General features: G+C 36.2%; 1 protein-coding gene across 3 annotated transcripts in view; it reads left to right on the forward strand.

The window, feature by feature from the left end:
• ADGRB3 (adhesion G protein-coupled receptor B3) overlaps window positions 1-27,488 on the forward strand; it is a 756,499-nt gene that overhangs the window by 309,904 nt on the left and 419,107 nt on the right. For all 3 annotated transcript variants that reach the window (XM_017507539.2, XM_017507537.2, XM_017507538.2), the window contains 4 exons: window positions 323-487; window positions 1,001-1,165; window positions 19,135-19,236; window positions 19,605-19,711. In XM_017507539.2, the coding sequence (XP_017363028.1) occupies window positions 323-487; window positions 1,001-1,165; window positions 19,135-19,236; window positions 19,605-19,711 (539 nt within the window). The remainder of the gene's footprint in view (window positions 1-322; window positions 488-1,000; window positions 1,166-19,134; window positions 19,237-19,604; window positions 19,712-27,488) is intronic.

The raw sequence follows: 27,488 nt of genomic DNA on the forward strand, positions 1-27,488 counted from the left end.
AGGAGAATCACTTGAACCCAGGAGGCAGAGATTACAGTGAGCCGACATTGCACCACTGCACCCCAGCTGGGGTGACAGGGCAAGACTCCGCCTCAAAAAAAAAAAAAGATATACTGGATATATAGAAGAAAACAGAAGTGGGAAAATAAGATAATAATATGTGGGGAGTTAATAAAACCTCATGCTGGTGTATTTATTCTTTGTATTTATTCATAGTCCATTGATTGGGGTTCATCTTCAAAGGTGGTTTTACCAGGTACTTTCTGTACAGCCTTTCCTATTGGAAGATATCCTTATGCTGTCTCTTTTTCTACTTTGGTAGTTGATGGACAGTGGCAAGAGTGGAGTTCGTGGAGCCAGTGCTCAGTGACGTGCTCGAATGGGACACAGCAGAGAAGCCGGCAGTGCACTGCAGCTGCCCATGGAGGCTCTGAATGCAGAGGACCGTGGGCGGAAAGCAGAGAGTGCTATAACCCTGAATGTACAGGTAGGGCCTGATTCCTGCATATAATGGGCACTTGTGCCATATAAAGGGTATATTATAAAATGTGTCAGAACTATGCCAAAGGGTCATGAAATAAGATAATCATTATATAAATATATACATACACACAAACACATATGTAATATATGTATGTATATGTGTATGTGTATACATAAACAAAGCCAATTATACCAGAATTTATTCAACTGTATGCCATGCTAATAAAGTAATAAGGAGATTCTGAGATGAACTACAAATACAATTGAGGAAATTTAAAACTGAGTTTGTACTTTTTACAAGTAAGGTCACTGTCCATTTGAAGACTCTAATGCACTTATATAAACTACTGATCATCACAGTGCTCTATATTTCACCTGCCAGTTTAATATTTGAATGAAGTTTATTCACAGTGGTAGATTAATAAAAACAGAAGAGGTAGTAACATTGTCGGATTTAAAAATTTTTACAGCAGTGTGTAGTATAAAACTGACATTGACCATGAAACGTTTCTTTCAGCCAATGGCCAGTGGAATCAGTGGGGTCATTGGAGTGGTTGTTCCAAGTCCTGTGATGGCGGCTGGGAAAGGCGAATAAGGACTTGCCAGGGCGTAGTGATAACAGGGCAGCAATGTGAAGGAACAGGCGAAGAAGTGAGAAGATGCAGTGAGCAGCGATGCCCTGGTAAGAATGAACACAAATTATCTCAAAAGAAACATTTTATAACCTGAAAAACAAAAAAAGACTTAAAAATATTGTCATTGGTTAAGGGTCATACTTCCTCAACTAAAGGACTGCTAATGACAGATGGCAATTTACTTGTTTCTGTACTATGTGGGGCATAGTATAGAAACGGTCCCTGTTTATGTGTCATAGAATTGTTCTGTGTGAAATATTTGTTTATGGAGAATATAAAACAAGTTGGCTTAGGTTATATATACTGGAAAGGTAAAGATGTAAGAAATAGCTAAGTGAGAAGATGAAGTGTTGTTGACAATCAGATGCTTTTAAGTTCTGTTGCTAATTACTGTCACCTTGATATGTGACCTTGGTTATCTACATTTACTTGCCTTTGCCCCATTTCATTGCCAAAGAAAATTCTTATGAGGAATGCGTTTTAAAATGAAAGTATAAAGTCTTAATTACTAATGAAAGAATGAAAGTCCCGCTACATTAAAAGATTTTACATTTAAGCAGAGAAAATAATGAAAGGTCAGAAACTGCCCAGATTACACAGCACATATTTTACAGGATCATATAGAACAAAAACTCCTTCCTAATCATGTGTACATTCCATTAAAATATTATTGACACACTGAGGACTCAATAAGTAAGCGAACATCAGGATTTTATAATGATATCCTAAGAAAAATATTATAAACATACTAAAGATGTGATAGGACAGAATTTTAAAATGTGACAATACAGTGTCAAAGTGCTGAACATAGAGAATTTGAAGACCCACTTAGAGTCCTATTGCTGCTAGTAACTGTGGGCAAGCTAGCGGATCTCTCTAGCTATCTGACTTTCGGGGGTACAGTGAGTATGGCTGGTTGTGGCATCTTTGAGGTTCCTTTTCAGTTCAGAAAGCTAAGAATTTCTGCCTTTATCTCACAAGATTGTTTCAACTTAGAAAAACCAAAGTATTCTAAGAGATGCCCAGGAGTCAAAGCTTTGTATTTTTCCATAGTTAGAATTATAAAGACTTCTCAGAGTTCTTCTAAGAATAACAACGGAACTGGCTTTTAAAAGTAACAATAAGTCAGTTGGAGTTTTTCTGGTGGGGGGCTTAAATACTATCTAAAATTAGGGCCAGGCATGGTGGCTCAGGCCTGTAATCCTAGCACTTTGAGAGGCTGAGGCTGGTGAATCAGCTGAGGTCAGGAGTTCCAGACCAGCCTGGCCAACATGACAAAAGCCTGTCTCTAATAAAAATACAAAAATTAGCTAGGCATGGTGGCGTGCACCTGTAATCCCAGCTATTTGGGAAGCTGAGGCAGGAGAATCACTTGAACCTGGGATATGGAGGTTTCAGTCAGCTGAGATTGTGCCATTGCACTTCAGCCTGGGTGACAAAGCAAGACTCTATTTCAAAAAAAAAAAAAATTTAAAATTAATTTTGTTAATTCTTAAGGCCATATGAATTCAATATGATAGGAATTAACTGGAATACAGGGTTGTTAAGAGGGTGATACCTATTCAGATTAGCACTTTGAAATTCATCCAGTGCTGCATAAGAAGATTTAAGAAGTATTAAACAAAAACATTTATTTTGCCCAGGGAGAAATTTCATAGAATAGTAAGCACGATTAAATCAACCCCTTCAATATTTGATGTTATCTAAACCAGTCTGAGCGTACCACGGTTCTTAACTCGTCTTTTAAAACTGACTTTCATCTGCATATATAGAGCCGAGATAGTACTGCTGCAATCAGATTTACAGAGATTGCCACCTGCTGTTTGAAAAACATTTTACAGATCTGTTTATGAAAAAGGCAGTGTACCTTATTGGCTAGGTTGTTTGCTGGCTTTCATGACTTAAGGCAGATTAAAAAATTATCACATAAAAATAAAAAAAATGTATATACACTACACATTTTGGTATTATTAATATTTTCTTTTGACTCTTTTCAATTATGTGATATGAAAAGAACCACAAATTACAAGCATATAAATACCATTTTCATAATTAAAAAGAATTCTTGAATCAGCTAAGTAGTTTAAACATTACTACCTATGCAGGGGCCCAAAAATAAATAAATAAGTGTGTGTGTGTGTGTGTGTGTGTGTGTGTGTACATATACACCAAGCTTTTGAAAATATCCGAGTCTGGTACATTTATATGAACAAAAGTTGCATTGTCCATCAAAAATTGTGTGTTACTGTTAATTTCAAAAATACCTCTGCTTTGCTTGAGAATTTTTTCAATTTACAAAAGGGGTTTTTCTTTTTTTGAGATGGAGTTTTGCTCTTGTTGCCCAGGCTGCAGTGCAATGGCGCCATCCTGGCTGACCACAACGTCTGCCTCCCGGGTTTAAGCAATTCTCCTGCCTTAGCCTCCCACGTAGCTGGGATTACAGACAGGCATGCGCCACCATGCCCAGCTAATTTTTGTATTTTTAGTACATATGAAGTTTCTCCATGTTGGTCAGGTGGATCCCGAATTCCTGATCTCAGGGGGTCTGCCCACCTCACCCTCCCAAGGGGTTTTTCTTTTATATTAAATATTTAACTTTTTAAATGCAGACACATCATCCCCAAATTATTTTATCAAGTTTTTGATAACTGTTTTCCATAGTGTAGTTGATTTTTATTCTAGAGTTCCAAATCTGTTCCATGTACTCTCTGTGGTCAATAGGTATTACTTTTGTGATTATGAGCATAGTGTTCCCAATTTCAGCCATTATATTGCTTCAAATTTACACATTGACAATATAAATTGATAAAACTTGCAAATTACTGTAACATTTTCTAAGGCATCTTTCTCGTCTTGTCAACAACAAAGATTCAACAATTTTTCTGGACAATCTGAATTTCCTAGTGTTATTTTCATTCTGTTAATTCTTAATTTTTCTTCAAGCTGCTGAAAACAACTATTTATTTTATGCTTCACCTAATTTGAAGTCAAAACAAATAAATCAAGTTTGCTAAGAGGCCCTCTGTTGTCAGGAAGGAGAAATATAATCTATGTACATCTTTGTCTGAATAATTAATGAAAATAATGATTGATAATCTAGATTTAATCAAAAGTTGTTATGGCGTCTACTAAAAATGAAAAAAAAAACTATTTTCTCCTCAAGATTAGGATATTTCTTTGTTGGTAAATAGATCAAATGAAAATATTAAAAATGTCATAATTGACCACAAAAACGATATTTCTTTTGTTTTCATAAAACATAATTGTAGGAATGAAAAGAATATTTTTTTAAAATACTACTAGTTGGGAAATAGAATAGCTATAGGGGAGATAGTAAGTGGCCCAATTTTAAAATTGGTCAGACTCACCAGATAATGGTTTCATTTATCTCAATTTCATTGTATATCCTCAGACATTGAAGGTTAAAATGGTAGGATAGTAATAGCTCCCCTAAGTGCTTTAATTGCTACAATGTCATACATAATATTTTGCAGGTTTTTAGTTTGCCTTTCACCCCAATATTCCCCTGGTTAATAATATTCAGACAGCAAGTGTTACTGCTGGATTAAGTTTACGTTCTAGCTTCCTGGGAACCACTTTGCCCTATTCCCAGGAGAAGGGCTTGCTATTTCTGTACCTCCAATTCTAGGATCATTACTCTTTAGTCATTAACTGCTAAGTTGGAACCTACCATTGACAAGTTAAAATTACACTTAATTTATACATAAAATTTCCTTCTTGGAACTACAGTTGCTTTGTCTGTAAATGGTGGGTGACCCCTCGATGCTGAATGTGCTGAAAAACACTTGTGAAGTAAGACAGTCATATAATTAGGGTATATAGTATTAGCAACTTAGACCAGAGACGTAGGAATTATTGTGATGTTTATCTATAAATATTCATACTAAAGGAGGGCAGCAGTAGTGTTGATAATGCAAAATTTGTCTTGAACACTGTAATACATTTGTATTAGAATTTGGTGCCCTATAATATAGTGAATGTGGTCCCCATCCCCACCCTGCTTAGGAGAAATGTCATCCTGGAAGTGATGGCTCCTTATCTCTCTAAGGTTGCTCGCCAACAGGATTATGTCTTCTCTGGACACCAAGAAATTTTTTTCCTTTGGTTTCTGAGTAATTGTCTTTTAACTTAGCTTCAGCACGAAAAAAAGAAGCAGAAAGTTGCCTACTTGCATTCCTTTTGCTGAGTGCCTTCCTCATTGTCCACAATAGTGCTTCCTAAACTTTAGAGTACATAAGACTCACCCAGAGAGCTTGTTAAAACACAGATTCCTGAGCCAGAACCCCCAGCCATTCTGACTCAGTAGGTCTTGAATGAGGCTGAGAATCTGCATTTCTATTAAGGTCTCAGGTGATGCTGAAGATGCTAGTCTGCAAATCATCCTTTGGGTTGCACTAACTTATAGTAAAATGAATAATGATAAGATGATAAAATTAAGAAAGAAGTGGAATATAGTCCTCTACCTCTGCTCCATTGGAGAAAGTTGAAATATCACCTCAACAAAATTGCAAAATTTTATTTTTTTCATCCTTTTTTCATAAATGATGAGGGATTGTTTCTGCAATTGGTTGATAATGAAAACACAATTCATTCTGACTGCCTCTAGCCAACTCATGTTTCAGCCAAAATGAGATCTCTTCACAGCCATCATTTAAAGAAAAAGAGGACTATAAACTAGCTGTTTGCACAAAGAAAGATGGTTTAGTCATTATCCAACTCTCAGTTCTCCAATCCTCATTTTTCCTGTACCACAAAGAGCAGGGGAAACAACTTGGGTATCATTTGAACAATTCTGATGTAGAACTAGGCACGGCCAGGACTCAGATCTTCAGTCCTGACATTGCCAGCCCCAGCATCTCTCTTCCTGAACAGTATATATTCCCTGCCTCTTATCCTCCATGGGTATTAGCTAATTAGCTAATGTATACACATACATGCAGAAAATACTCGATGTGGAGTGTTGTCATGGAGGAATAGGAGGTCTTAGCCCACTTCGACGTATTTTCTCCTCAGGTCCCAGTTAGTAGAATAGTGAACTAATCACTATTGATACAAATATTTTTGTTTTTGAGACAAGTTTAACAAGTTTAATAAGTCAGACTCTTCTAAACTGTTGAACCATTCAGTTTTAAGACTGAATGTAATCATTATTAGAAACCCAAATATGTCAGTGTAAAATTTGCATTTCTTTTCTAAAGAGAAAATATACTACTCCATAATGAAATATTTGCATACAAATTGACACCTGCTTTAACTTTTCATTCCAAACCAAGTTTAATTAAGCACAAATAGTACTTTTTAAAGCTCCTATTCAATTGGAATTTCTATTATTTTCTGCTTTCAGATGTTATCTGTATACCCTTTGGGGAATTATGTTATTACGTGTTGCGTTTTTCAAAAGGTTAAAGCAAGTGTTTTGACTGCATATTTTCGGGAATAGCAAATTAGGTTCTACTCAAGTGTCCATACAGTTGTTCACCTAAAACCGACCACTGAGTTTAATGTTGACAGCAGGTGGCACTAGGTACTGACTTCTTTAATCTTATATGTTCTATTTGTTCTTGCCAAGTCATTTCAGGAAAATAGTAAAAAGTAGGAAAGCAAATTAGAACTTGAAGATACCCTGTAGATGAGAGAGACCACTTGTTGCTTTTAATAAATACCTAAAATAGTATCCAATTCTCTCAAAAAGGATGAGTTTTACCACCTATTTTAGTCTACAGTTCTGTAGCAAATCAAGCTGAGTTTTATGGGCAGTATTGGGAAAGAACCACTGAGATCTCAAAGAATTAATAAGAGAGAGTACTACTGTGGGTACGACATGTATACCAGATGTCCATGTTTCAAACCTGTTGCTATGGAGATAATTATTGTCATAATTCATCTTATCAGATTGTTCTTCAGATGAGGCTTTGATAAAACTCTCACAGCTTCTGCCATGAATTGCTTAAATAGCAATTTTCTGTAGTCTTACATTACCCTACCTCATCCAATTTAGGAATAGTCAGCAACATGCTGATCATTCTCAAATAGAAAAGAAAAATTTAAACAGCACCTTTTACTATTTTTTAATTTATTATTTTCATCTCACATTGTTTTTTCTGGGAAAAAAAAACTTTAGTAACTGTATAACAATTATTTTAAATTAAGATATTTAAAACTATTTTTAAACCTTTTTTGAGCTTAATATTTACCAAGACACTAAAACTGAATATTGGCCTTTGATGTTTCTCATCAACACTTATTTTTCTCACCTGACATAAGAATGACCTAAGATTCTGCCCGAGCACTCTTCTCATGGGTTGATCTCTCTCTCATCAACTATATCCTCTGTGAGGAACACCCATGAATCTACCTTTATGCCTAAACTCTCACAAAAGTCTTATATACCTTTCTCACCTGGGACTCAACTCAGACCATAGCTGACTTGGGGTAACTTTTTCTCTGACCGCCAGATCCTCTGTGTCATCTGGAGTGATGCTTCATTCTAGCAATCCCTGTTCTAGATGGAGTCCGTGAAGGTTTTCTCCTCAGTGGCCCTGCTTTCACTTCCTCCTGCCACCAGCTTCCAGTAAGGGAGGAGCAGTGCAGCAAAAAGAGCCTGAGCTATGGAGTCCAACAAAGTACAGACTTGGGCCTTGGTGACCTCGTTTATAAAATAGAGATAATAATATGTGCCACATAAGATTATTTCAAGGATGAAATGCTGTAGCTAATTAGGATCATCAATCGGCAGTTCATGTAGTCTGTCACCCATATTATTACAACACCCACCTTCTGTAATCCCTTCCACACAGATTTATCTGATTATTCTCCCTTCTTCACGGCCTTGGTCATATGATGCACTTGTTCAAAAAACTTCCATGGATTTAAATACTGGCCAAATTTAATCCTACCAGGATCCTTGAGATTCTAGTATTTCTATCAGCTTCACTAGCTTTCCAGTGTTATCTCATTCTACTAATTTATAATATATATTTGTTCATATGTAATAGGATCAAGCAGATGCAGCCTCTGGTTTCTGAATACAAAGGTGCATATTCTTCCCTTATGGTGTTGTTTGCACCATTACTCACTTGGGCTCCCCTAATGTCCCTCCCCATTCCCTTATCCTCATCTGTTGATATGGGAGCATTTTGGGATCCCATCCATTAAGAGATGTCGGCTCTCCTAATAATTATTTCTCCCACAATCTTGTAAGTGTTCTTTCTTCTTTGAACCCCTGTAAATTTGTTTTTCCTTACTATATATTAATATTATTATATCTGTTGAAATTCTAACTCATTGCTGATGAACTATCTGCTCTCAGTCTTCTGAATCCCTCATTCTTCAGTGAGCCTAGTTAAATATAACAGATTTTTATTTCATGTCATAAAAGCTATATATAACTCATGAAAATGTTAATATAAAAGCATATGAACGAAAGGTTTGCTATGACTCTGATGTTAATGCCTTACATTCTTGACCTTTCAGTCTTTCAAAGTTCTGCTTAATAGACTGTCTAATTTACTGAAAGAGAATTTCTATCACATATATGATGTTTTATTTTATAGTTATAAATTGTGGTATGATTCATCTTTCTTTGGAAATAATTGAGATGTGGGAGGTAGGAAAGATAAGTATGTTTCTATAGCGAGTTGTTCAGTTTCCCCAGTTCTCAGCCTGCCTTATTATTTTAAGGCGGTCCCATTCTGTCATGGGAAGAAGTGTGCCCAAACGGTGGTTTCTAAAGCCTCAGAGCAACTGACAAGGCAGGAGACTGCGGTTAGTGGTCTCTAGTCTTCAGTAGCCTTGCCTTCTCCTCCCAGTATACCTCCAAATATTATTATTTCTACATGTGCTATGACCTAGAGAAGGCTAAGACTCCCTGTCATCTTTGACTATTCCTAAGGTAATACAGAAACTTAGTATACACACATTTCCAGCAAAATGTTGAGCATACCGCAATATAAAATTCAGCATAACTAAAAGTTACTAAATAGCTTCTTAGAGCTATTCCTCAAACTTAGTTAGGTATTTTTAAAATTAATTTTGTTATCAGGTTGGAACTAAAGTGACCCTGTCTGCTAAATTTAAATATAAAATTAAGCGATAATAATAATACAGAATTTGCTTATGAGTATGTATGTAAAATACTGTCCATCAGGTACTTAAACAATATGCAATATATACCATTTGCTAATAAATTGAAAGTTTGTGGTTTGCTGACTTCCAGACTTAAAAAAATTTTTTTGCAAAATGTATAAATAACTCATTTACCACCATAACAATAAAATGAATCCTTTGGTTAGAGAAGATGTGAAAGTCTCTGAAGATGGACTCAGCTGTTCCATTGACGTTAGGTCCATCATCTCCTAGCTTAGTGGCCTCGGGCTAAACACTTTTCTTTCCTGGTTTCCTCATGTTTAAAATGAGAATAACAATTCTGTTCACTTTACAGGGTTATAAGAATTCTGTGAATTAAAATATGTAACATAGAATAACTCAGTGTTCTGTAAATATTACTCATATAATTGTATGTTGTTTCAATTTGAGACAGATTAAAGCCATTTTCTATATGAGGAATGCTGTTATAAAACACACTTCATAAACACTCTTCTTTTTCCCACAGACCTTAGCAGCAGCATGAATTCTTCACATGAGTAGGTTCCACCTTGGAAATTAGAGGTGTAAGTCATTGAGCACAGACACTGGATTCGTCTTATTTTTCTCTGCAACCTCCAGCACAGGCAATTCCCCAAACACAAGAATTCATGAATTGCCAGCAAGTGAAATTTGAAATGTGAGGTCTTGAGTAGTAAATGTTTTTCTCTTTTTTGTCTATATGCCAGCTCCACAGTTTAGGCTCAATTTCTTTTTAATGCTTAAATTCTAGCATATGGGTTGAAAACTAATTTTCCACATCAAATTGATTTAAGTCCTGTATAATATCTGCTTTTTTTTAAGAGACACAAAATCAGTTTCAGTAGACAGATTAACAGCTAATCACTAGGTAATTGCTACCTCATTTTAAGGGGGCATGCTAACTACATACTTGTGACTTCAAGTACAGTTGTATCTTACAAATGGATTTTTATATCTTTGCACTAGCGATAGCAAACAGTGATATCTTTGAGCTGATGAACAAAGTTACTATTCCTTTTAGCTAAGGCATTAAAAAAGAAGAATCCTGCATATTGCCGCTCAATAATATGTTTTTATGTTAAGTCCAGAGAATAGCCTCAGCTAGTTACGTATTTTCTAATTTACGAAGCACACACAGGTGGTATTAAACAGGAAAATAATTAAAACAAATCTCTATCTCATTTTCCTCTGGAGCTTTGATTCCATTATATATATATATATATATATATATATATATATATATATCAGTTGAGGTTTTGATAATACCTAAATGCATTTACAGATGTCAAACTCAAAGCTGTTTTCAGCATATCCTCTCTCAAGCCATCTCCTCTTCATGTGTTCTAGTTCAGGTTCTAGCTAGCACAGAAGATATCCTTCCTGGAAAGGTGAGTTCTGTCTCTTTTTTCTCCTCCTTACTGCTTATATACAATCAGCCATAGTGCTGAGCACATTCTACCTACTAAATAAATTTTGAATTCATCTACTTCCTATTACTACTTCCTGTGATTCTTCATTCCCTCCCTAATTACATCATTTAGATTGTGGTAGGCCTCTCTGTCTTCAGCTCTCTTTCCCTCAATCCTTTCTCCAAACTGCAGGCATAGCAAGCATTTAAAACAATGTCATAAATTTCCCTTGCCCCTAAAATAAACTCAAGCTCCTTGTGTACCTCATCATGTATTACGCCTTCCCCTCCTTCAGTCGCCTACCTCTACTTATCCCCAACTCTGTACTCCACCCTTTCTGAAATGGTCTCCAATTTATTGGTTATTCCCAGTTCTCTGTGCTTTCTGGATTTTCTCACATGTGGTTTCCATGACACACTATTCCCTTTTTCATTGGTGAGCTTCTGCTTCTCCTTTACACCTCAGCTTGGGCATCCCTCTGGAAATCCTCAGCTGCTGCACTCTCCCCAAGGTACTTCCAGAGCAGCCAGGGCTTCCCAGCCTAGAGTGGGCATCCTGTGTACTATCATTTCTCAAATTATTATCTTTATGACCATTTTAGAAGTCAAGAGACATTGACCAATCTTACTTAGCCTTTTCTATGTGTAGTATTTTACAAAGTGGCTGGGATATGATGGGTGCCCAGCCAATATTTGTTGAATGAATGAATTCTATAAATGGCCCTGATAAGTACCCAGAAAGATCCCACTACTGGGGATTTCATAAACATGGGACAGCAGAAAATAGTCATTTTAATGTCTAAGCTATTTTGCTTTTGGTCTAAGCATAAATGGACCTATTTTCAGAGCTAGAATCTTAAAGAATGCCAAATCACCTTTGAAAAAATATTTAAAGCAGCTTTGGTATTTGACATTACTGCTAAAAAGCTGAAAACTCTGGAGCAGTTTAAAACTTTGAACCTCTGATTCCCCTGCCATCTTTCTTTTTAAAAATAATAATAATAATTAATAATAATAATTGGTGTAGTGGGCTTCTGTTTCTAAGAAACACAGTGAATCCAAGGCTTCATAAATATACTGTGGAACAAAACAAAGTTGTTGACATCTCTAGGTTTAAAAAATTATTGATTCTTGCTTTTCACCTTGTTTGTGGGTAGACCAAGCTGATAGTCACTAAGCAGATAAAATTTAGTAATCAAATGATGTGGCTGGTCAAAGGAAAACAACTATTTAATCAGCTTCTTCCTTAACCACAGTTAGGATGTGTGTAGGGCACATTGGGGGATTCTAAAAAAAAAAAAAAAGGTCCTATAGGCTCTTACTAAGTCAGATATAGCCCTCCAAGGCCAACCTTCGTCATTACATGATACCCTGGAAACCTCTTTGACTAATTTTTAGGTAACTATGGTAGCTTAGCTGCCTGTCTTTCTGCTCCTAACTGGACACGACTATCGGCTACCAGATGATCCACCACGGCCGCTCCCCCTGTGCCTCCACCCCGACCCCATAGAGTCATCTTAAGAAATAGGGTAATTCAAAAACAGATCTAGCCAAAGGAGACACGTAAGCTAAAAACATGTCTAGATGTTACACGGTGACAGGCAAGTGCTTTAGGGAAAGATAAGTGGAGGAAGGGAGTGTAGTCAGTGGGGTCTGGGAATGTGAGGTTTGAGGAAAGACTGAAGGCGGGAAAGACATGAGTCATGCAGACAAGTTTGAGGGAGAGGAGGCGGCGATATTCTAGGCAGAAAGAACCTGCACACAGCTCTGAGGTTGCAGTCGGCCTGTGGTGCTGAAGAAGGGCCCAGAAGTCCTGCACAGCTGGGGGGAAGCTGTGAGAGAGGAGCAGGGCGGAGGCGAGATAGGCCGCCCTTGTAACTGACGCTAGTTCAATCATTAAACATTGTAGTTACGTGAAAAGAGGGCATTTTATTTTCCCCCAATTAGTTTCCTTAAAAAAAAAATCAAGCATTGACTCATATTTCCCATATTTACTGTTACTGCCCACCTAAATTTTGAACCCATCAGATTCCACTGCCGGCCCAGTAAACGTTTCACCCTACTGGCTCACCAGTGCCATCTAGTGGCTAAAGTTTGTAATGATTACATTTTCTGACCACACAGTTGACCACGGGGGAGGGGCAGGGAGAAACAAAGTACCTTTGGCTGGAATAACATTAAATGTGATCATCTTTCTGATACCACTACAGGGAAATGAAGACGTTCGTATATAAATTGAATCTTCGTTTTTTCATGTCACGACTGAATCAGGAAATATAGTGTTCAGCTATAGCAACAGGTTTTATGAAATGTATTTCAAAGTTCCTCAATGGAACTGAAGGAAGTTTGAATTTCAGAACATTGAAAACGAAAAAGATAGTACAAGTGAAGTGAAAGTGAAAGATTATAAATGAAGAGATAATGAGGGAGATAATGAACAGAAGTGGGTTGTATAGATGGAACAAAAAGAATAATCAAATATGATAGATTAGATTAACTACTGCCATGTCATTATTAAAAATGGACTAGTCATCGTATGTAGAATTCAATTATGTGATAACCTATTCATGATGCATATTTTGAATTTTAACATTTGTTCTAATTTTCCCTCTTTTAGTATTCTATAATAGTTTTTGGTTGGCATTTATAGAAACATGAATATCATTTATTACAGTACTGTCCAACATAGTAGTTATTTCAATTTAAATGTACATTAATTAAAATGAAATAAAATCCAAAATTTACTTCTCAATTGCACTAGCCACATTTTCCCAGCACCTACCATACTGTACAGTGAAAATATAAAGCATTTCTATCATTGCAGAAAGTTTTATTGGACAGCGCTAGTATGTTATTTCCCCAGTAAAAGTGATTTATTTAATGAAAATGTTTTTGAACACCTATTATATACTAGATACCACTGGAGTTCATTACAATAGATTAAAAAGATAAAGTAAAACATGGCTAGTGTCCTAAAAAGCAACATTGGGGAATTGGGGAGGTTCACAGATATAACCATGTATATTCAATCTGTTTTGAGAAGAGCTATAATATTCATATATTCAGTGACTGAAATATTAGGAAATGGTTATGGGCGAATACATTATTTAAGCAGCATTTTAAGGATAAATAGGAATTTTACCCCTCAAAATAAGAGGACTATCCATAAGCTTCACATATGTGGATTGAACTAACAACAGTTCAAAAATATTTAGAAAAATTAACTCTGTGGCTGATGCATAGGAGAGTAACTATGAGCCATGATGGGAATGGTAGGCTAGGACCCTTACAAGAAGGGCCTTTGTGTCACACTGAGCAGTTTTCTCAGCTCTTTCGATGTTATCCTGTCAGTACTGGAGAAGCATGAAAGGGTTTTAAGCAGAAAATTGAGGGATTAAATTTTATCTTAGAGGTAACTCTTTTTATATGGCATGAAAATTGGATGAAGGGGGCAGTTGCAGGAGAACAGCACCACTTACTACCCAGCTCAGGAAACAAGCATGATCCCTGACACCTTTGTCTTCCTAAATTCCCACATAATTTTGTCTACCTACTCAATTTTCCTTGTGTCCACCAATTTTTTTTTTTTTTTTTTGAGATGGAGTCTCGCTCTGTTGCCTAGGCTGGAGTGCAGTGATGCGATCTTGGCTCACTGCAACCTCTGCCTCCCGGGTTCAAGCGATTCTCCTGCCTCAGCCCCCCCAAGTAGCTGGAATTACAGATGCCTGACACCACATCCTGCTAATTTTTGTATTTTTAATAGAGATGGGGTTTCACCATGTTGGCCAGGATGGTCCACCAATTTTTCTTACCTTTAATCACCCAACCTAAAGCCATCTATGTTTCAGGGTTGAAGCACTGCACTGCGTTAGTCTTCTCCATGGCATTGGTTGTCTATTCCACCCACAGAAGGCAAACTGATTTTATATTTAAAATCAATTCAAGTCACTTGTTTAAAACCCTTCAATGGCTCTCCATGTGGCCTTATAGGCTCTAATCATGGCCTGTCTCACCAGACCACTACTCTACACTTGAAACTTACTCTTCTCCTTCCAGCCCTGCTGAACTCAATGTTCCAAGCTCTTCCTTGCCTCTAACAAAAGACAAGGAAGTTTGTTAAAAGGCCTTTAACAAACTGTTTTCTTTGCCTGGAGCATTTAGCGTACCTCACACTGCCAGTTTTAATTACATGTCACTTTCTCCAGGAAGCCTTCCTTGATTCTTCAGTTTTTAGATAAAAACAGCACCCTGTGCTTACTGTTTGAAGTGCTTATCATAACTGTACTCAAGTAATGGTTGGTTTGTTTCACCTCTGCCTCCTCCCTTTGACTAAAAGAATGACTAGGCAGACTGCTTTTCCTATGCACCATTGATTCTCTCTAAAGCAGGGCCTGGCACATGTTACATTAACAGGGTCTACCTCTAGCACGTTAGGTAAAAATGCAGCCTAGCACATGGTAGTGCTGGCACAGGACCTAGCAGATGGGCCTAACACATATCAGGTAAGTGCATGAAATAAACAAAGAAGTTGTTCCCCTAATTTAACCAGGACAGAAATAATGCCTGGAGACTCAGATAGGTGGAGGTAAAATCACGGAAGGTTAAGAGGAAGAAAAGGATGACTGGAAGATGGCTCTGATGGTTTTAGTTATGGGAACAAGATTGTAGTACCCTTAGCAGTGTTAGGAATTGCAAGAAGAGAAAACAAGCATCATCGTGGAGAATAATGCTGGCCATTGAAGTGTGAGCAGCTTCACTTGAGATTTCTTTGAAATAGCAAAGTAAACAATGCCACTCAGAATTTGGCTATGCCAGCATCAACCCAAGAGAGATATCTGAACCAAAGAAACACATATAGAGTCAGCCCTCAGTATTCATGGGTTTCATGTCGGTGGAATGAACCAACGACAAATCAAAATTATTCAGAAAAAATTATATTTGTATTGAACACGTACAAACTTTTTCTTGTCATTATTTCCTAAACAATACAGTACAGCAACTATGTATACAGCATTTACATTGGATTAAGTATTATAAATAACATATAGATGTCTTATGGTACAGTCACACCTTGGTTCCAGGACCCTGTGCATACTAAAATCCTTGTCTACTGAAGTCCTGCAGACTGCCCTGCAGAACCTGTGTGTAGGAAAAACCTGCCCTTCTTAGGTTTTTTTTTTTACCAGTATTTTGAATCAGTGTTTAGTTGAAAAAAAAGTCCACATATAAGTAGGCCCGTGCAGTTCAAACCTGTGTTGTTCAAGGATTAACTGTATACAGGAGGATGTGCATAGGTTACATGCAAATAGTACGCCATTTTATATCAGGGACTTGAATATCAGTGAATTTTGGTATCTGCCAGAGATCCTGGAACAAACACCCCATCGATACCAAGGGATGACTCCATGTGTTCCCAGTACGTAGCTGGAGGTAGAGGGCATGTGTCCAGGCATGACTGCCATATGGCAAGCAAAGTGTGGGATCAGAAACCAACTGTTTACAAACATATCGTGGCTCCAACATTTATTTATTTTTCTTATTTTCCACTGCTTCTCCTTCATTGGCATTAATCTGGGCACCACGAGTTTCGTAGCAGTACCTTCTCTCACCACCGTCTGGTCTCTACGCTTTGCCTTTTCTTCCTGACATTGCTGCAATTCTCCTTAGGAGATGCTTCCAAGGACCTCCGTGGCCCTCTGGTGGGAGACTGAATAGGGCAGCAGGGCCAGGAGCATGTGCTATTCGTAGGGTGGTGCACAGATGCAGCAGGCAGTATACTAGCTCCCAGCTTGCTAACCTTTGGGACCAGTGTGGGAATGGGTGGTTATTGGTGCTTCACTACTGGTGACTGCCTTATCTCTTAATTTATTTTCCTGTTGTTTCTATTCCCAAGATATTGAGGGAGAGAGTTCTACCTAGAGGCTGCCCCTACTCTCACTTGAGTTGTAGCTTTGTCAGTGATTAGTTTTATTATTTTGTATTTTTGATTTATGAGGAGTCTTCTCCTATTCATCAGCACCATTCCCAAGCCAAACTGTGACAAATCTGGTTCTTATGTCCTGGGAAAGGGCCTTGCCAACCTCAGCACAGCTCTCCTGCCCTATTTAACACCCCAGGTGCTTTGGTGGAGCCAGGAGGGCCTGGCTAGGCTCCCAAATGGGGAGGGTGTGGAGCGCCTAGCAAAATGACTCCTCCCCATCCAACCTCCCCCTCCTGTGTTCAGTTTCTCCTCTGGATTCAACATGTAAGAAAGTTTGGAATTTGAGGAAGAAATATAGTTCATTTGCTTCTCTGTGCTTCTGTTTTCCCATGTGATAAATAAGGATAATAGTCACCTCTAACTCATAGGTACTAACCCATAGGTAGTTGGGAGATAGCAAATGTGTCCATGAATGTAAAACCCTCCATAAGGGGTTAATGAATACTAATATGATTATATTGCTATTATTAATATGTTTGAAATTATTCAAGAAAACCATTTAACATAAGGAAAAGGTAAGGTATGGATGGTTCTAAGAAGGATACAGAGAATGAGACAAAGAAAGACCCTTCTGAGGCCTGAGGGGTTGGTGGAGGACTGTTGGAAAATGGCTTAAGATGCTAAAGAAAATATTTCCAAAAAGGTGAGAAAAGTCAAAATGTAATGGTACAGACAAAGCTCAGACTGTGTGAGACCTAGATGAGGTTCGTTGGCAGTTCATTGGTGAGTAAGGTGGAGACATCTTATGAAAATGGGGCTGGTGAAGGTTGAATTAATGGCCAAACCCTCGACTGAGCAAAGATTACACAAATTGAAAACAGCTGCCTATGTGTTTTAGTGGGGATCTAGAATAAATAAATGAATATATATTTATATATACTCAGAGGGAGAGGAGTATCTTAAACAATTCAAGGTAGTGAAGAGGATATGTGGGAAATAAAAAGGAAGATTACTAAGGAGTGTGGACTCTCGGGTGCAGTCCTGCTGACACCTCCACCAGCTCTGTCACCTTAGACAAGCTTCTTCTTTTGGGGCCTTGGTGTCTTCATCTGTAAAAAGAAAGGAAATGGAATAAGTGATCTTCAGTGACGCCTTCATCTTTGTAATAACTATGTGTTCAAACAATTCATCTTATCTCTGGGTAATTTTTTTTTAATATTATTTCAAGATTTAATTTGTCAACTCACATTCTTCCCCTTCTGATAACTAAGATGTAATTTAATGAGTTTGTAAATTCCGAAGTGAAATTGATATCAGTAGAATGATAATTATCCTGTATTAAATATTATATTATTATGCAAGGAAGATGTTTCTCCCAGGAAATCACACTCACGTATTTACTTAGGTACTTAGTGTTTTACATCCTCATTTATTTATGAAGTTATTTATAAAGCATATATTCACTTATTTATTTATTCAATTTAAGCAAATTCATGTGACAAATACATCACTAAATACAAGTAATTCAGAGTGAGTAGACCTAAACGAGATCCCTAGTGAAGATTGATATATGAATATATAAGTGGCAATGTTGTATGAAAAGCACAACAGTGAGTGTGTCTAGCGAAGGGACTAATATTCTTTCATATGGGACCAAGATGTCACTTTTAACGCAATATAGATAGACCTCATTATTTCACTATTATTTTGCATTTCATTGTATTTTAGTTATACATCTGTTATTTTTGAAATTACTTTTAATGTTCTTGCTCAATAATTGAGATTTTGAATATAATATGACAATAAGATCAAATTGGTATATTTTTGACTGCTATCATTGCTTTTAGCTGAAGAAGTAAAAAGTTATATCTTTTTACTCTTTGTTTATTTTTAACATTTTTAGCTAATAGTTTTAATGTGCCTTTTGCTTTGTTGGAAGTCATTTTATTGTATAAAATCCTAAAATATTATAAATATTTTATTGATATTCTTGATGATTAGGCAAATCTAAATGACTTTTATAAAAAGTCTACACAGCAGTTCAAAAAGAAATTACAATTCTCTAAATATTTTGTAGATACCAATATGAAATCTGATGGGGTTTTGTCTATGTTCATGCCACTAACATTCAGTAAACAATATACATTTAAAGAAATGAAAGAGGTCATGCATGGTGGCTTTCTTCTGTAATCCCAGTGCTTTGTGAGAAGCTCAAGACCAGCCTGGAAACATAAGGAGATTCTGTCTCTACATAGAACTAAAAAAAAAAAAAAATCAGCCAGATATGGCAACACATGCGTGTAGTCCTAGTTACTCAAGAGGCTAAGGAGGGAGGATGGCGTGAGCCCAGGAGTTTGAGGCTGCACAGAAGCTAGGATCATGCCAGTGCACTCCAGCCTGGGCAAAGAGATCTCATCTCTAAAAGCAGGAAAAAAAAGAAAAGAAAGAAGCTCTGCAGTTAGAGAGATACCTCTGACAGTTGTTTATTGCCAATATATTTTTAAACACTACTGACATTCAAGTCCCTTTGTTTAAAATTGCAGCACCTTATGAAATATGCCCTGAAGATTATCTGATGTCGATGGTGTGGAAAAGAACTCCAGCAGGCGACTTGGCATTCAATCAATGTCCCCTGAATGCCACAGGTACAGTAGGATGACCCACCCAAACCCTAACGATAATCCCCATCCAAGAACAGCATGTGGTGTTGGTTTATGAAGTCATGCTTTTGTCTTATATCGATAATAAGTCTGTCCAATAAGCAAGTAATGAAACAATTTTCGTAAAGTGCTTCATAAATGAAGCCAATGAAGAGATGTAGAAAATATTGCTGGTGTAATGGTTTCTCAGTGTGACTAATATGCATTATAAAAATAATTAAAATAACAATTTCATGTGCATGTTTTTAAACAAAAAAAAACATACAAACAATGTTTAGCCTGATTCCCAACTATGTGTGATGCCTTCAAGCATCTCTATGATAAAGCTTTTCTCTGTTCTTTGTGACACGCAGGCACCACTAGCAGACGCTGCTCTCTCAGTCTTCATGGAGTGGCCTTCTGGGAACAGCCAAGCTTTGCAAGATGCATATCAAATGAGTACAGACACTTGCAGCATTCAGTAGGTGCAAAGCCAGCTTTAGTACTTGCTCTGTTTATTTTTTGCTAATGATCACTGTGTGAGAATTTAACCTTCTGGTGTACAATCAGATCAGTAAAATCTCTAAAAAAGAAATGCCTGAAGGAGAAAGCGATGTGATAGAAAGCTAATTTTTATAAGTTGGTACCAAATTGTTTTGTTCCTAGGACTTGAGTTTTTATGAATCCTGCTATTTCAATGAAAGAATCCCCTGTCTAGTGGGGGAAAGACCCGAGGAAAATCTGTTATTCAGTTTTACCTATAAAAGTTGAACTGGTGCATTGTGGTTGGCTTAAGTCTGTGTTCAAAAAAGACTTATTTCAAAATATCATACATTTTAAAATTAAATTCTTTAACCTTTCAGTAGTTGGACAGTGATAAAGCTGTGTCACTTAGCTATCAAATTTCTCACTGCAACTTGAGATTAAGACATTAAAATAAATGACAGTGTTATTGCACCAGAGAAACTTAATTACTCCCAAAAGATTACAAGGGCCAAATTTTCCAAAAATAGCTCTTCTTTTCCCAGACATCATTTACTTATTCACACAGTATGATGCATGAATATTTTGAGCACAGTTACATTTTGCTTGGTATTTTACAAGTACAAGTCATTGTCATTACTGCAGACTGCTGTCATTTCATCCTGACAGTCAAGAGGGCCTCCATACATGAATAAACACTGTGGGGTGTAGAACAAAATATGAACATGAGCCAACTGGAAAGCTGAATTTTGGCAGGAGTGATGTTTACTTAAATGCCTTTATGTTTTGTTGTGCTTATGTTTTCTTTTACTGTTCTTACTGTCACTCAAAAATATACATAATTTTTTTAAAAATCCTAAAGAATATTCTTGCTTGTGGATGGAGAAATAGCTTCTACAATAACAACCCCATCAACTAATAGAATTAGTATTTGTTTCATTATCAGAAAAACAAGCACATTTTTAAAAATCTGAAAGCCAAATTCTGCACAGCATGTTTATATACTAAATTAGAAATTAAATTTGTCATTTGTAAACTAGCCAGAACATTATTTCTCTCATTTTATGTACTTATACATATCTCCATACAGTTGACCCTTGAATAATGTGGCAGTGAGGGGCACCAACCCCCAGGGCAGTTGAAAATTGACATGTAACTTTTGACTCCCCCCAAATTTAATAATGGCCTGTTCTTGACCAGTAAGTAAGGCTCACTGATAACATAAACAGTTTGTTAACACGTATTTCATATGTTACATATATTATATATTTTTACAATAAAGCAAGCTAGAGAAAAGAAAATGTTATAAAGAAAATCATAAATCAGATAAATCATATTTATTTGAATAGTGGAAGTGGATCATCATAAAGGTTTTATCCTCATTATTTTTAAGCCGAGAAGGGGAAAGAGAAGGGGTTAGTTTTGCTGTCTCAGGAGTGGCAGAGGCAGGAGAAAATCTGCATAAAAGTCGGCTGCACAGTTCAAACCTGTATTGTTCAAGGGCCATTGCTGCAGATATGTGAATAACAGTAATTGATGATTATTTGGCTATATACAGCCTTATTTTTGTTGTAAATATATACTTAAAACATAGAAAAATGCATAGTTTTTCTATATTTATCCTGCAAACATGAAGTTTTATACTTATATATTATATAATATGTATGAATATAAATTTAAAAATAGAAATATAGAAAGGTTTTATATTTATATATTATATGCAGATATATAAATATAAATATATACATATATTTTTTCGTAGCCATTTTTGTGTCTATTTAGAGACATATATATATACAAAGAAGGAATGGAACATATAGCTTAGCTTCATAATATAAAATATAAGAATATGAAATATAAACTTCTTTTATTAATAGCTTTCAATAACTCAGACCATTATATTTCAAAATTAATCATAAGTAAAAACTTATGAATTAAATTTTAATGGATTTTATTCTTTTCTAATTTTAGTCATTAGACTTTGTTTACTTTAATTATATCCATATTCAGTTCTTGTTTAGTCATGGTGATGAATGGGAATAATTTCATGGATTAAGTAAATAATAGAGCAATCTTTACAAATTTGTAAGAATGAATAGTATCACTTTTGTTGCAGAAAATTTTCACTTTCCAAATGTACTGTTTTGTACTGCAATATTTAAATGAGTTTTCATTCTTGAGTGCAGGACATCTGATATGGAGAGAGATAGACACATTCGGTGAAATAGAAGAAATGAAATCTCAAAGTGTGAATCCTGTTGAAATCATTCAGTTAATAATTGACAGCTGACATGAATAAGCCCTTGTTGACTTGAGTACAATTATCAGGTGCATAATCTTGTATAGTAAAAAGCTGCCTCTGTTTATTCAACCCCTACACAGTACCAGGCACTTGGCTGGAAACTTTTATAAATTAACCCCACTCCTCACAAGAACCTGCAAGGTGGGTCTTCCTGCCTTCCTGCCACAGTTTTCATTAAAAAAAAAAAAAATCCTGAATATCTGTAAGGGAACAATCCACTTCAGTGAGGTAAAGAGTGAAAGTTACTCCCTAGGCACAATTGTTCCAAAACTTAATCTCTTTTCTTTAGGCCATTCAACTTTCTGAACTTTTGATATGAAATCATGTCCTAGACTGTAGTGCTGGGAGCAGTATTTTCTGGTTAAGTGTTTTTAGGAAAAGTCATATTATCACATTCAAGTCTTAGCTTGATGTTTACAAAATGGAATTGGTTCCATCATCTTAGCATGTGTAGAAGTTTTGGAATGGAACAAATGAGATATGTGAAATGATTATACATTGTGAAAGAATTGTGTAATTAATATTTATTAATTGTGAATTAATATTTCTGGGTACAGAAAATTGATTTTGAGTTTAAGGAGTTGTTACAATAAGAATAAATTTTTAGAAATCAACATATTGTTAATTTGAGCTGTACTGGTAGAGAAGTATAGATAAATTAGATATGGGTAGATCGTTGGATAGGTAGGTAGGTAGATAGATACATAGGTAGGTAGATGGATGGATAGAGATATGATAGATGTATAATATATTTTGGCATATGAATTATGCTTAAATATGTGTATAAAATATACACACACATTTATACATGCATATATACACAAATCTAGGGCTTGCCTAAAGAGTATGATCTTTTTACATGTTCAGTAAAGTATAAGATGAATGAATCTATGCCTTAAATAATGCTTCCCTCAGACATTAGCCATCAACCTCATCATTCATACTCTACATAGTCAATTGGAAACAGAAATGAGATCAACGTTTCTGCATAGTCATACTCCTTCTGTTGCTTTGCTAAGTCATGCTTTGTCTGAGTAGCAAAGCTAGATAGTATTTGTAATATAGAACATTTGAGACTTCCTCAAATTCTTAACTTAATTTGGAGACTGTGCATTTTTCTCCTCTAGTAGCTTATCATTTTGACATTTAATCCTTGAGAGATTTCATTTCCTTACCCCTCTAAATTCTAAAAGTTCATTAATTAATAATTAATTATAATCTACTGTAGAAAAGTATTTTAAATGGGTAATTTCCATATATTTGAAACATTACAATATATGTACGTACCTACTTCATAAATATATAGCAATCAACTAAGTTTGAAATGAAATTTTGTCATCAATAAATATTAGTTGTGTATTTTCTATGAACCCTCAATTATAAAGCAATTGAGGTAAACAAAAGGGCCATTAATAAGTTTATGATATAAAATCACTAATTTGTCATGTTGGACATTGAGTTATTTGAAGGCAATAATCTTTTTTTTTCTTTTTTTTGTAAATCTTCATTGCTATAGTTCCTAACACAATACTAAGTATATACTATTAATAAATATTTCATAGATTTTTGTGTAAAGCATGGCTTTGCTACTTTTCTTATCAGTAGAAGGATACTGGTAGCTGGAGAGTTCTGAGAAGATGATACACCAGACTTGATGTTTATGCACATTAACCGCATGAAAGTAACGAGTGTTAGCCTTCATGTGCAATTTCTCTAGACCCCAAACACCTAGAAATGTGTAGTGATTGGTGATATCACTTTATGAAATTATTTGGACATTGCATAGTAATTTCAATATGCTAATACTTATGAAGTTTATTTTGAAGCCTTATAAGATACAAAATTAAACACGATTATACCAAAGTTGTTGGCTTTTTAAAAACAAGGCACAAATACACATCCCAATTAAATAGAGTATAGGAACAAATTGCTAAATGTAGTGAGATTCTTGGAAATTTTATATTTTTTATATGTTAATGTTTCACTTAATACTCTGGAGTGTTTTTTGAATTGTATACCAGACAAAGTAAACACAATTGCAGAATTCTTGAAAAATAGGCACAGGAGTCAGATAATATCATTTTTTATTATTTATAAAGCTATTTAAAAAACATGACTAAATATTGTAGCCCAGTGGACCACCCTACATGTGGACAAATAGAATTATTTTGTCTTTGGTGTATGCAGACAATCCCAGGCAACATTATCTCTCTCTCTCTTTTCCTCTCCTGTTTCTTTTACATATGTACAAACACACACCTGGAGAGACAAGCTGTATGGAACTGGCAGAATGTATTTCCCTGTAGGTAGACAAATCTAAAGCAAAGGGGATTGATCCAAGCATATCAATGCTTTTTCTTAAATTTGCTGGACAGATATATCACTCCTCCTTCTCTGGAGATGAGTGATGAAGACGGAGAAAGGCTGAAAACACTACTCTAATGGAAACTCTTCCACAGGGAAATATGAAGAGTTACGCATAAATGTTCCCTTTTAAAAAATTCTTCCTTAAAACTCTGTTTCTGTGTTTCAAATCTTCATTAAACTAACAAACACAAATGTTAGAGTGATAATTTATTTAGTTATCTTTACCTAACATCTCTTACAGATGTCAGAGTTTGAATCCCGTTAAAGGACTTTATTTCTCCTATTTTCCTCTACTTTTATGGGTAATTTATTAGAACAGACAGCTGGAGGTACAGAGAGACAGAGACAGACAGAGAAACTGAGACAAAGAGAGAGAAAGAGACAGAAAGTAGGAGAATATTTGCTTTCTCTTTTTCTCAGTACTTTCTCTCAAGTTAATGCAACAAATCTCCTCCTCACATATCACACTTTGTTGGTCCCATCTCATTGCACAAATGCTCAGCACATTGTCTAAAAGACGGTAACACATTTTATTACTGCAGCTTATTTTGGTGAATAAAACAAAACAATTCCATCACAGGTCTTGTTTACAAAAATATGTACTGAGCTAAAAAGTATGCTAGTCTTATTGTTTCTTTAATGAGCAATTAAGAAACCAGTAAACGACTGCCAAGGTTCAGCTGGTCATAGGAACTAGCAGATGATTTTAATTTTCAAGTATTCACCAATTCAGTAGGGGGTGAGTCAGCCTGCTCTGCAAGTTCTGCAAGTTCTATGTAATACAATAAGGCTGGAATGTGGCAAGCCATGGAAAGGCCAGGAGCACCTAAATCAGTAAATCAGTAGTTCTTAATCCTGGCAACATTATCATCATGCGGAAGTTTTTGTTTTTTGTTTTTTGTTTTTTTTTTTTAAACACAGTTTCACTCTTGTTGCCCAGACTGAAGTGCAATGGTGCGATCTTGGCTCACCGCAACCCCCACCTCGCAGGTTCAAGCAATTCTCCTGCCTCAGCCTCCTGAGTAGCTGCAATTACAGGCATGCGCTACCACGCCCCTGCTAATTTCCCGTATTTTTAGTAGAGATGGGGTTTCTCCATGTTGGTCAGGCTGTTCTCAAACTCCGAACCTAAGGTGATCCGCCTGCCTCAGCCTCCCAAAGTGCTGGGACTACAGACATGAGCCACTGCGCCCTGCACATGGAAGTTCTTATCCGTGAATCAATAAGGAAGTCACTCAAGACCAAGTAAACAGGATTGTTACCAGGCTATAATACATATTCAGTAACTGTGAGTTATTATTATTGATTATAACATTGATTTGGTATCTGTATACATGTATTTCTAATGACAGGGTCCTCACATAGGCTTCAGTAAGTGAGCTATTATTATTTTAACCGCAGTTGTTTCGCATTTCTTACTCTAACATCTACAAAATCTGAGTCTACTTTGCTTTCCTTTTTGTCTGTCATATCTCCTAGTGTCTTTTCATATCCAGTAATAGTTGGTTGACTGTCAGACGTTGCATAAAATAAACATAGCGTCTTCAATCATACGAGCTAATGTATCCCAGGAAGTAAATCCTGTGGACAACTTCTGTTCTTACTACTCAGGACATAGCATTTGACTGCCTTTTTATTCTTGTCGCCACGCTCCAGAATGTGGTGAGTCCTCGCTTACAGAACTCAAACGATCATTGCAGAACCCAACAATACCAAGGAAAAGTTAAGGAGCATTGCTTTCTCTAAAATGGGCAGAAGTCTTTTTTATTTTATTCAGAACCACATGTTAGAGTTTTGAGATCTGAGTTCAGCTCCACAGTCATGGAGCTTTTAACTTGTGGTCCTGAATAAAATGATGGGTTCGCTGTGTTTTCAGCAAATAATAACAGCTCACACTTATTGAAGCCTATGGGAAACAAACAAACTTGGAAGGAAGTGTTGTTTAAATCTTTATTTTCTAAGCAATTCATATTTCAGAGTTTACAACATATTTCACAAATTCCTAATGAGTTTTCCATTATGCCTGTAAAAAAGCTTTCAATTACAATAACTTTATGTATTATAAGTGTAGAACAGGGCTGGTGAAACTGTTTCTGTGAGAACAAGGTAGTAAATATTTCAGACTTTACATGCCATATGGCTTCTGTTGCAACTATTCAACTCTGCTTTGTAGTACAAGAGCACAGCTGCAGACAGTAAATAAACAAATGGGCATGGCTGTGCTTCAGCAAAACTTTATATAAAAACAGGCAATGTGTTGGAGTTGGCCTGCGGGCTGTAGTTTACTGACTCCTAGTGTAGAATACACTTTGTTTTTGTTTTTAAGATCGAAACACTTTTGGGGTTCTCCCAAGAATGAACAATGTCTATTTTGCATTTTTTTTCCTCTATTTTCTTTAGCGTTTTAACCACTGTTGTTTTGCATTTCTTACTCTGACATCCACATAATCTGAGTCTACTTTACTTTGCTTTTTGTTTGTCATATCTCCTGGTCTCTTTTCATATTCAGTAATATTTGATTGAATGTCAGACATTGCATAAAATAAATATAGTATCTTCAAATCATACTAGCTAATATATCCCAGAAAGTATCCTTCCTTTCCTTAGCTATTCAAATACGTGAGGAATTGATACTTCAATCAAATTCATCTGGGTCAGGGGTGTTTTGCACTTTTAATAAAACTATACCTGCTTAGGCTGCCTTTATCCATCGTTTCTAGAGCCTACATGTGCCCAACCTATCAGCCCTGAGAGACCCAGGGGGATTCAGCTCCGCCTTCAGAAATTTCTAGTTCCGTGTTACAGCTTTCTGCCCAAGCAACTTCAAATCTGTCAGCCGTCTTGAGGGCAAGACCAACTGGGTGCTTAACACTGGACTCTTCCCTCAGTTCCCAATGCTCTTAAAGGAAAGGGGAAAATTGCAATTCTGCGTTTAAGAAGTTTTTATTCTATCTCTTCTGCTCCCTACACAGGTCAAAAGCTCAGCAAACACCTCATGAGAAAAAAATCTCAGCAGGATTTTTAGGGTCCCTCAAATTTTCACTACATTTCTCCATCTCTGGGCAACCAAATTTTTTTTTTTTTTTTTTTTTTTTTTTTTTTTTTT

This window comes from Cebus imitator, unplaced genomic scaffold (assembly GCF_001604975.1).
Source record: "Cebus imitator isolate Cc_AM_T3 unplaced genomic scaffold, Cebus_imitator-1.0 Scaffold377, whole genome shotgun sequence".
Taxonomy (NCBI): Eukaryota; Metazoa; Chordata; class Mammalia; order Primates; family Cebidae; genus Cebus; species Cebus imitator.